Raw genomic sequence first — 12,027 nt, forward strand, 5'->3', positions numbered from 1 at the left:
CCCAGCCCTGCCATTCTGGGATTCTTTTCAGTTTACTCAGATATCACAGAACTGGGGGAAGGCAACGAAGAATCAAATACTTTGCCTTCATTCTCAGCCCCACCTAAGCACTGTACCACTGGCTCACTGAGTTAAGCCTTATGCAGTCCTGGGGGTGGAAAAGAGGGACTTACTCGGTCATCTGTCAAAGGCTACCACTAGCCTTGATATTATCAGTCTATAACCAGCTCTCTCAAGGGAAAAAAAAATCCTGCCTTTTAATCTTCTAAAAACTAATTCAGACACATCCCAAGCAAATGTTTGTGAGGGAAAAAACAGAGGAGGTTTGCACATCCCTCCCCAGCCTGGCAACATCTACATGAGACAGAGGCCAACATCTGCACGGGCTCCTTTGAAGCTTGCTAGCTCCCCAGGCTCAATGCACAGTGGGTGTTGTCCTCCCTTCCCTAGCACTGCAGGAATGGGGGTGGTCCTGACACAGAGAAGCTGAGGGATGTTTTTAGCTCAACACTAATAATAATGAGGGTCAGTGTTGAGTAATAATAACTCATATTTATGCTTCATTAAATGAGTAGCAACGACGGCCACTTCTATAGAGTTTTAAGGTTTGCAGAACATTTTACCTTTAAAATGCTTGCAATTATTATTATTGTTATCTCTGTTTCATAGGTGGGAAAACTGAGGCTCAGAAAGAGAAGTGACTTGCCCAGAGTCACCCAGCTAATAAGTGGCTGGGGCTCAGGTTTTCCCAGCTGTCTTTCACACAGCACTACCCTGATTCTCCTAAGGACTGGGAGTTCCTTTCCTCTGTAGCTCCCATAAGGATGGGAAACCCAGTCTAGGCAAACCCTCCAGTACTTGGGAAAGCATGATATCAGAGGAGGCTGAGAGCCTCCAGGCGAAGGAGAATGTGTATGGGGAGAAAATGCTTTGGGAGAAATCTAGTGCCTTGGACCTTTCCCTATACTATAACGAGTGGGTAAGAGTATGGGAGAAGCCTGAATTTTGAAGCGTGTAGCCCTGTGGCCAGGCTGCTGGGGGATACAAGTCATAATCTTCCTATTTCAGAGGTGACGATAACCGAGCCCCCCAAAAACCAAGGACTCCAGGTCATACTGTAAACTAATCTGGAGGCTGGGACATGGCCTCTAGCTTCCTCTACACCTCCCTCCCCTCCCCCTTCCCCAGAAACTCAAGGGGTCATGATGAATTCATGATGCTGATGATGGCATCTTATACATTTGTACCTACCCCTATATACGTACCCTTGGTGTGCCTGTTTTGACCACAGTGACAAATTGTTTCAATTGATTTCCCCCCAAAACAGTCACTCTCCCAAACTGACTGTGCCAGAGAGCACACTAGAATTCTAAAGCTGGAACAACATCAACTTTAGAACATAGAATGCTTAGAGCTGGGGGCAGAACCCTAAACAATCATATGTGTCAATCACATACTTGTGGGAATGCACACACACTTTCATTTATTTTCACAGCATGGATAAGGGCGCCTGATGGCCCTTGTAATCCAAACACGCGTCCCTTTGGAAGGCCAAACTATCCTTAATCTCTGTGCATCCTTCTCTGAGTAACGGGCCAAGTTGGGACAACACTATTAAATGTAGTCAAGTCTCTGTTATAGGCATGTTGCTGATACTTCAGGAAAGTAGAAATTCAGAGCCTGTGTAGGCAAGAGAAGGCAGAGGTCTGTGTATAGTGAAGGCCTGGTCCACCTGATTAAGCTTTGGTCATGAGTCTACATCCTTAGACTGTTGCCAATCTCCATGCGGTCCTGTGAAATGCAGCCTGACTCAAGAGACAGAGGGCCAGGGTTTGCATCCCAGATCTCCTACTTACTAGCTCGATGACCCTTGGAAAGTTATTCCATCCTGAGTTCCCTCTTCTTTAAAATCACGGGGCTTGGATGAGATTAGCATTTCTCAAAGTGTTCTCTGGGGATCCCTTCCAGAGAGTCCGTGAGGTCAAAGCTATTTTCACAATAATACTAAGACATTATTTGCCTGCTAAAATACCCCTCCAACTATATATCTGTGTGAGGCCAAATTTTCTTTATATAATTCAACCAAAACAACACATCGTAACAGATTGAAGGCAGAAGCAGATATGAGAATCTGGCTGTCTTCTATTAAGACAGACATTAAAGAGATTTGCAAAAATATGTAAACAATGCCTAGTCTTTTTCCTGTTTTTTTTTGTTTTTAAAAAATATGGTTAGTTTTCATAAACTATTTTATTTATATTAATAGGCAATTAGCTAAAATTTTATCAGTTTTGATTTTTAATATGGTAAATATTAATAGATGTAATCCAAACAAAAGCTCTTTGGGAAAAAAAAAGTTCTTCGGAGTACTCACTAATTTTTAAAAATATCAAAATGTCAAGGGATGTTGGAACCAAAAAGTCTCAGAAACTACCAGACTACATAATCTTCAAGCCTTTCCAATTCTAAATCTTATAATCCTTTGAGGAGTGGCAGGATTCTTAATTATTAATTCTGTTGCTGATTCCCCAAAATATCCCCACCATACTACCTTATGCCCTCACCCTGAGCCCACACCTCCAGCGGTTTTGCCCTGAAAGTTTAATTTTCAGTATCTGGTTTTTAATAAGATCTGACTCTCCCAGCCCCACCTCCCCCCCATCCCCCAGGCTGGTTCTGGGCCTGGGCCTGGGCAGGCTGTACCAGATCCAGGACAATAAATTTCGGCCCTATTTGAGCTGGTGGGTTTTGGGGGTAGAGAGTCACAACCAGGGAAACAGGTGAGGGAGAGAGATTGCCCGCCCCCACCCCACAAAAATCACAAACGTCCAGCAGCTGTACCAAGAGGACACAGGTGCCCCAGACAAGGCCCTTGAGAGGATGCCCGGGCGGAGCCACCTGCAAAAGCAAAGCCTGGACCAGAAGCCAGTGGGAGAGAGAAATAATAAGGGAGTCATAACCCCAATTTTAAGGAGCCCCTAGTCTGAGGGGGCTGCCTTCAGATAGGCTAGAGAAGGGACAGATAGGTGACGCAGTGAATAGAGCACCGGCCCTGAAGTCAGGAGTACCTGAGTTTAAATCCGGTCTCAGACCAAACACTTGACACTTACCAGCTGTGTGACCCTGGGCAAGTCACTTAACCCCAACTGCCTTAAAAAAGAAAAAAAAAACAGATAGACTAGAGATAGTCAACCTCTGCCCTCAGGGACCTTTTGGACTGAGGGGAAAACTGGACACAGAAAAACAATGTAATATGATAATGTAACAAGTTAAAATCTAACTTGCTTCTTGTTGAAATACCAGGACTCAGGGACAGGAGCTCTGAATTATACTAACCAGAACCCCAAGTCCTTCCATCCCTTGCTTGGGATCTAGTCTCACAGTGGTTCGACCCATTTCTCTTAACTGGGTCTGGGATGACCCTACCAAGGACAGAGGAAGAAAAAACCTGGTTCCTTCTCTATCCCTGGGCTCATGGTCTCCAACCCAGCTGTAGCCCTGCTCCCATCTCTGTTTCTGTTCTCCCCCTTACAGTCATCACTCTATGCTGTGTCTTCAACTGCCGAGTGCCCCGGACCCGAAAGGAGATCGAGGCACGCTACCTGCAAAGGAGGGCAGCTAAGATGTACACAGATAAGCTGGAGACAGTGCCCCCTCTGACTGAGCTAACTGAAGTTCCTGGAGGTGAGTGAGGCTTGCCTTCTTCCCCCAACTCCCCCAGCCCAAACTTCCTGTCACACATTCCTTCCTCCCAAAGTCCCTCCACCCCAAACTTTCTGTCCCAGACTCCTCCGTTCCAAAGTTCCACATCCCTAAGGTTTGCATTCCAAATGCCCCATTCCCACTAAATTCTTCCATAGCCAACCCCTTCATCACAAACTCCCATTAGGGTTGAGAACCCCAAGGGAAGATAGACAGCTTCGCAGGGAAGAGCTAGTGTTTGCACAGCTGTCCATAATCATTCTCTTGAAGCTGGTGATTGTGGATTGGCATGGCAGAACATTCCTGCCCCCAACCCAAGTGTTTTTGTCACGTGTAGAGTGGTTACTGAGTGAGTGAAACTGGGGGTGGAGAGAGGGTAGCTCGGAAGGGGAGAATTCTCAGATGTGCTTGGGAGGCTAGAAACATACTCAAGAGTGACTGCTCAGGGCTGATCCTGTGTTCAGAGCGAGGGGATGAGTCTTGAATCTATAGACCCATAGGAACACAGATTTAGAGATGGAAGGGACCTTAGAGATCATCTTCTCTGTCCCCCTCATTTTACAAATGAGGAAACTGAGTCTTGGAGAGTTGAGGTGATTTGTCTGTGATCAGGCTGCTAGAATGTATCAGAGTCAGGTTTTCCTAACTCCGAGTCACGATGGGTTTGTGGGGTAAGGGAGAATGGGTCATAGGACTCTGAATCCTAGGACTAATCTCCACATCAGTATTTGGGGAGCTGTAATGACATAACTCTAGCCAATGCCAGAGAGATGGCTGACTCTGAGACCGCTGTGGTGTCTGCAGAGGAAATGAGAGTACAAAGCTCAAGGAAAAACCAATGGGACAAGAACTTGAGTGTGGCTCCAAATAGCAGCAAATGGTGCCATGCTTGTGAGCTGGGTGGGTGACTCCATGTTGACTCTTTCATCTATTCTATTCCAAAGTCCCACTTCCTAAAAAGCCTTCAAACCAGGCTCTCCTGGGCCTCCTTGACCTCAGAACTGACCTCCCTTACCACTAAGTCTTTCTGTTTCCTGGGGTTCCCCCCAAACCTCCATAGTGGTTTCTTCTCCTTTTGCTGACCTCTCTTCCTTTTGCACTCTAGGCTCCTCTGACAGGCTGCCCCCTCTCTCGGGCCACACCCAGTCCCAGTCTCTCGGATCTCTGCCTGTGGTGAAGGAAGAGGATGAGATGACCCCACAGGGCAGCTAGCAGCCTGTCTCCTCCATCTCTCCTCTCCTCTCCCTCTGTCTCTGTCTCTCTCTCCCTCTTTCCTCTCCTCCTCTCCTCCTTCTCTTCTTCCTCTTCTTCTCTTCCTTCTCCTCTTCTTTTTCTTCTTCTTCTTCCTCCTGCTCCTCCTCCTCCTCTTCTCCCCCACTCCCTTCTCTCCCTTGCCTCCTTCTCTCCATGACTTCCAAGAAGACAGGACTTCCTTTGTGACTGAGCGGCCAGCTGCTTCCACACCTTCCTTCTGACTTTTCACTGTCCAGCTTGTCCATCTCTCCCAGGGCACATCTTGGTTGGGGGAAGGGAGAGAGTAGGAAGAAGACTGAAGTTACAAGTTAAAAGAACAACTCAGACTAGGATCTCAATCTTGGGGGTCTGTTGTCTAGGAAAACCTGGGTAGTTGGGACCCATAGTAAGAATAGGGCTGGGCAGTGTTAAGGGTGACCAAATTTCTCTCCCACTTTGAATTCAGAGACTTTATTTCATATTCTGAATTTGGGCTAGAAAGTAGAACCCCAAAGAAGCCACATCATAAGATTTTAGAGTTGGAAGGGAACCTGAGAGGTCATTGGATCACAAGGTCATAGATTTTTGAGCTGGAAGCAACCTCTGAAGTCACTGGTCCAGCTCTTTCATTTCACAGATGGGGAAACTAAGGCCTAGGGAGGTTAAGTGACTTACCTAAGTTCACACAGGTGGTAAGTGGCAAGCCAGAATTCAAACCTGAGTTCTCTGACTCAAAACCCACATTTTCAGGTTATCTATTCCAACCTCCTCATTTGTAAAATGAGGATACTGAGGTCCAGATTTGTATTCTTGCCCCAGATTAGCAAATGGCTGAGCCTAGATTTAAATGAAAGTTCTCTAACCCCATGTCCAGTGCTTTTTCTGCATCTGATTCAACTTTGAGAAAATAGGATTTTTCAGACAGTTCAAAAGACTTGAAATCAGCAAATCAATTCTATATAGAGTTGCCAAGCTTAAAGCATCCTGATGTTTGCCAAGTCAATAGAGGACATTGGGAAAAGATGAGGAAAGGAAATTGATGAGAGGAGTTAGGGGAAAAGACTGGCAATGAGGCCACCCTGGAGACTGATCAAACAAGTATTATAGAGTCGTGGAATATGAACGATGGATTTGAATTGAATCAGAGATTTCCAGAAGTGGAATGAATTGTTCCATTGCTAGGGGTCTTCAAGAGGAGAATAGAGGATCACATTGGTAGGAATGTTGTAGAGGGGACACCTGTCCTGTACAACTTAGCTTAGATCACATTGTCTCTGAGATCTAGAATTCTATGGGCCACGGAGTTGGATCTTTAGAGTTAGAAGGAGCCTTTGAATATAGAACGTGGAATGTTAGAGCTGGATGGAAGATATGTTAGATAGCTTATAGCTAGGTGTTGTATATTAATTATGCATATTATATAGTCTACATGTATTAGTTATATGTTAGATAGTTTACAGATTAAGAAACTGAGGCCCAGAGAGAATTTCATAACTTCTAGGGAGTTGAGAGGGTTGAGAGACAGAGGCCTAGGAAGACCCAGGAGGCTGTGGTTTTAGAATTGGTATCTTGGCTTAGCCAGAGGCAGGAGACTGGATCAGATGACCTGCAGTAATGATAGTGGTTTTATGCATTTGTGTCTTTTAGAAGAAAGACCAGAGGAGAGTAGCAGATATGATTGAAGGAATGGAAAATAGATCTTATGATGAAATGGTAGAGGAATTAGGGAGGAGACGAGAAGGCTGAGAGATGATGGGATCATTGTCAGATTCTGTGAAAGGTTCGTGATGGGCTGGACACCCAGCCCTGGTTTCCCATACCCCCGGAAGAGCAGAACAAGGGAGGGTGAGAGGGCATTGAACTGAAGCAGAACGCATTGTGGTCAGACCCAAAGAAGGACTCGCTCAATGTGGGACTTCACGGGAAGGAGGTGATCAGCAGAGTCCTAGTTCTCAGAGACATTCAGGAAGAGACCCTCCGTCCTGAGTGGTCCATCTCAAGAAGCTTTTCCAAATGGCAAGCAGGTAAGAGAAAGGGGTAAGGGTCAGGGAAAGGTGGAGATGTCTGTAGTGAATAGGAAAGACCACGGTACTGGGAGTCAGAAGACCTGAGCCTTAGCTCTTAGTTCCTTTCTTGCAGTGTGATTGTAATTGGAGTACTCACCTGGGTGACTTCATGTCCCTGACCTCAGTTTACTCAAGGGGTAGCAAGATTCTGTGGTGGACAGAGTGCTGGGCCTGGAGTCAGAAGACCCAAGTTCAGATCTGACCTCAGATGCTTATTAGCTGTGTGACCCTGGGCAAGTCGTTTAATCTGTTTGCCTCAGTTTCCTCATCTGTAAAATGGGAGTAATACCAGCACCTACCTCCCAGGTTTGTTGTGAGGATCAAATGAGATGATAATTGTAGGGCGCTTAGCACAGTTCCTGGCACATAGGAGGCACTATACAAATGTTAGCTTTTATTATCTATAGTATGAAAGAATTAAACCCAATGGCCTCTGAGGCCCCTTCTATCTATGATCCTAGGTTCCTATGACTTCCTTTCTCTGAGCCTTAGTTTCCACCTCTTCAAAATATGGACAATGACAGCTGCCCTATATCTCCCAGGGGGGAGGGAGGTTATGAGGCTCAGATGAGAATAAAGGTGGGCCAGTGCTCTGGAAAATATAAAAGCATGGGAGACAGACAGAGGCAGAGACAGAGAAAGACAGAGAGTGTGTTATCAAGGGAGTTTACAAAACATCATGTCCCCAGTGGACTCTGAGGGTGATCTGTCCAGTCCTTCATTCATCTCCTCTTCTCCATGTCCTCTTCTCTCCCTTCCATTACCTTTCTCTCCCCAACAGGTGACAAAAAGAAGAAGAAGAAGGATACTGTGGACACGGTGGCCATCAAAGTGGAAGAGGATGAGAAGAAAGAGGGCAAGAAATGAAGGGCCTCCCTGACCCCTCATGTACCTCACAGACTCAGAGAATGTCCAGAGGGGCTCTCGAAATCATGGGCCCAAACCCCTCATTTGACAGAGAGAGGAGGGGGAAGGATTTGCCCAAGGTCCCGCCGCAAGTCAGCAGCAGAGACAAGCCTAGAACCCAGGTCTCCCGGTGTCTGGTCCAGGGGTCGTTTCTAGGGCTCTCTTTTCCTTCCAAGAATCCTGCCTCTTCCACAGTCTGATGGCCCAAGCAAAGTCATCACATGGGCCCGATTTCCTCCGTGTCCTTGCTGGTTCTATCTCCCATACATCCCCAGACCTTCTCTATTCCAGGACTGCTGTGTCCTCCATGAGGGTGAGGGGCTTCCTAACTAAGCTGATTGCAGTAACTCCCATTTCCAGACCTCTTTAGGAATGATGAAGCACTTTTTTGTCTCCCTATGAGGGAGACTGCCAGTCTTCCTATCTGAGGGGCAGTGTGGCTTTCAGGTGACATGTTTGGAGCCAAGAAGACTTAGTTTAAAATCCTACATCTAAAATGTACCATGTGACTGAGGGTAAGTCACATCAGAGATGGATGAAGGGATGGAGAATAGACCTCACGATGAAAAAGTTACGGGAATCAGAGTGGAGACGAGAATGCCGAGAGATGATGGCGTCATTGTCAGACTCCATGAAAAGTTAAAAACTTAATCCTAGTGGCACTTACCCCTGGAAGCCCTTCCTGACACCCTCACTCCAGCCTCAGTGGCAAGGACCTGTTCTCTTGGACATCATATAGCAGCTGGCTTTGTACCTCTCTTGTGTACTTAGTACGTAATACTGTGTATTGTGGTTATTTGTGTCTTGATGCCTTACTAACTGCTAGCTCTGAAAGGTCAGGGGCACAGGGTTTCTTAAGCTTTGTATTTCACCTAACACCAAGTGCAGAGATCTCAACATAGTAGGTGCTTAGTAAATGTTTATTGAAGTAAAGGTCTGATCTCTTCTACTAGACTGTAGAAGTCATGAGGATGGTATATTTATCTTATCTCCCTCAGTACACCTAGCACACAATATGCATCTAATAAAAATGTGTTGAATGATTGAATAATGAATGGGATTTTTATAAAAAATAGGGTGGGGGTGGGGCATATTCCGAGTGGAAGGACTGTCACCAACAAAGCTGTGGAAATAGAAATGATCCTAGCCTAGGCAGGAGACAGGAGAATGGCCTCTTTGCAGAAGAGAGTCTGTAAGCTGTAGTGGGAAATCAGATAAGAAATTTAGACTGGGGGGCAGAGTGCAGAGGGTGGGTTGAGAAATTTGGACCTTACCCAATGTGGTATGGTCAGTTACTAGAAGTCCTACTATGAGGGAAGCATATGTCAGAACTAGCCTACCAATGGACATGGCTAACATAGAGATGAGCTAGTTAATGTGAGCCTTATCCACTTGAAGGTTTGAACTTTAACTGGAACATTTATATGAGTGGGTTTTTAAAAAACCCAACATTTAAAAACAAATCCTCTGAGGATATCAGCCAATATTTTGTTCCATACTACACCTCCTGCTGGTGTTGGTATGTGATGGACAGTCCACCTTCATAAGCCCGTTGTTTCCCATGAAACAGGGGTTGTGTTTCATTCTCATCTATCCTGCATCCCATGAAAATTCAACTGTCTTTCCCTCCACCACGGGTTTGGGCCCTTGGGGCTTTTTGCAAGAATTGTATATTAACAGAAGACCAATAAATACCACATTATTCTGACTCTAGGTTGCATTCCTTTCCTTTCCCCACCTGAAAAAAAATGTGGCTTTTGTATGAAACCTGGATGCAGTTTATACTTGGTATGATTTGTCCTCATCTTAGACTTCAGATCTGCTGTTTGGGAATTAGTGCTTTGGGAGAGTCTCTGGATGGAAGGCACAATGAGTATAAGGCTAGTTTTATCATATAACTCAAACATTTGGCATCTCTCTCCAAGATGGGAGAAGCAGCTCTGGTCAGCTGCCCTTTGAAGTCCCTCACAGCTGCCTTCTTCCTGCCTTAGACGTGGGGCAGTGGATGCTGGCCCTGGGAATCTTCTGGGTGAAGTGCAGACTTCTAGCATCACTTACCTACAGCCTTTTCTGGTGCTGAGACGTTTTCTATCCCTGAGGAGTCCGGGAAGGAAAAGCACCAGCAGAGTTCTCACGACCTATTTAAGGGTCATATTACTATCTTATCTTCCAGGACAGCCCTGTACAAGGCATCTCTAGGGGAACTGGGGGAAATTGGATACACACGATCTTATCCTGGGAGCTGCAGGAGTCCTGGATGAGTACTGTGAGCCTGACACCATGGTGTTTGTAGAGTTAGGACTAACGGTTATCTTCCCCAACAGACACCTGGATAGAATCATATATTAGAATTGTGACGGACCTTAGAATATAGATCACAGAATGTCAAATCCAGAATGGACCCTCACTCACAGAATGTCACAGCTATACTGGACCTTAAAATATAAAACAGAAAATGTTAGAGGTGGGAGGGACTTCAGAACATAACACATAAAAAATGTTGGAGCTAAAAATAACTTTAAGACAACCACAAAGCACCCTGAAGTGCTTTGCTTACCAGGTAAATCAGCTGTCACCACCTCAGCCACCACTTTCCCTCAGACTCTGATGGAGACAGCCCAAGAGCTCTGGGAATAGCAGGGCTCCTTTCCCTCCTGGTCACTCTTCCCCCCTCCTCCCCCTATGCCTCCACCCCAGATCCCACCAGCCCTGCTTTCTTGCCATCAACACTGAGGAGGGTAACTCTTGTGGAAAATGAGCCCACCATCCTTGATACCAGTGCCACCTGCTAAACAATCGCCATTGAGGAGCAGGTAATCCGAGGAGCCCCAGGAATTACAGCACCCCCTCCCCACCATGAGCCCTGCTTCCATAGGCATCATTCAGGGAATCAACACCTGAGCATAAGAAGTCAGCCATCCCCACCAACCGCCACCCACAAATCAGGCAAGGCAGCTAATAATCAAAGCATCAAGGCCAAGAGAAAGAGGGAGAGAGAAGGGGGGGGGAAGGGGGAGAGAGAGAGAGAGAGAGAGAGAGAGAGAGAGAGAGAGAGAGAGAGAGAGAGAGAGAGAGGGAGGGAGAGGGAAGGAAGGGGAGTGAGGAGGGGAGAGGGAAAGAGGAGGAGAGGGAGAGAGGGGAAGAGGGAGAGAGAGAGAAAGACAGAGAGAGAGGAGAGAGAGAGAGAGAGAGAGAGAAGAGAGAGAGAGAGAGAGAGAGAGAGTGAGAAGGAGAGAGAGAGAGAGAGAGAGAGAGAGAGAGGAGAGAGGAGAGAGAGAGAGAGAGAGAGAGAGAGAGAGAGAGAGAGAAGAGAGAGAGAGAGAGAGAGAGAGAGGCAGCGTGTGCCAGGACAATCAAACCACCATCACCACTTCCCCTCAGATCTGGAAGGAGATATCCCAGGGCTCTGACTTCTACGAACTCTGGAAATAGCAGCACCCTCCTGCTCCCACCACCACTGTCCCTGCTTCCAGCCCAGCGCCCAGAGCTCTCATGGAGAGAATCGACTCTCGTGAAGTTGTGACCTGCCAGGTGCATCCTCCTTGGCTGCAGCTCCTACCTCCTCAGCAGTCATGGCTACTGAAGACCCTTAAATGAAAGTTCTCCTCATGAAAGCTTTTGGTACTGGCAAATGTTTTGACACCAGAAACGGATCTGGTTTTTTTCAGTGGACGTGACATTAGAGAAGATGCATTGAGATCACTTTGTCACTGACCCCCTAAAGACCATGGGCCTTTTCCATCTGTTTTGCTGTTAAAACTTTCTCTGTGTTTCCCCCCACATGCCCCTGCCCCACCCCCATAAGAATGTAAGCCCCTTGAGGGCAGGGACTTGTATTTTCTATCTCTAGCCCCAGCACTTAGTACATGCTTTGCGCATAGATGCTTTTAAAAAAATGCTTTTTCATTCATTCATTGAGAATAGTATGTCAGAATTGGGGAAAGCTGGATGTTATAAATAATAGAGAAAGATGTCCAGCCTCAGAGAGGGAAATGAACTTCACCCAAGCTCACAATCTAGAAAGGGAAAGAGAACAGAAGTCCTATAAACGACAAATCAGTAGCTCAGCTGGGAGAGAACTGTGAGTCTGTTTTGGGGCATCTTATCTGGCATCCTTGAG

General features: G+C 46.3%; 1 protein-coding gene across 1 annotated transcript in view; it reads left to right on the forward strand.

The window, feature by feature from the left end:
- Positions 1–7,275, forward strand: part of TMIE (transmembrane inner ear) — a 33,481-nt gene extending 26,206 nt beyond the window's left edge. The window contains exons 3-4 of the mRNA XM_020998931.2: positions 3,535–3,684; positions 4,808–7,275. Coding sequence (XP_020854590.1) covers positions 3,535–3,684; positions 4,808–4,914 — 257 coding nt within the window. The 3' untranslated portion in view covers positions 4,915–7,275. The remainder of the gene's footprint in view (positions 1–3,534; positions 3,685–4,807) is intronic.
- The last annotated feature ends 4,752 nt before the right edge of the window (positions 7,276–12,027 follow it).

Source organism: Phascolarctos cinereus, unplaced genomic scaffold (assembly GCF_003287225.1).
Source record: "Phascolarctos cinereus isolate Bilbo 61053 unplaced genomic scaffold, phaCin_HiC Scaffold_4;HRSCAF=312, whole genome shotgun sequence".
NCBI classification, from domain to species: domain Eukaryota; kingdom Metazoa; phylum Chordata; class Mammalia; order Diprotodontia; family Phascolarctidae; genus Phascolarctos; species Phascolarctos cinereus.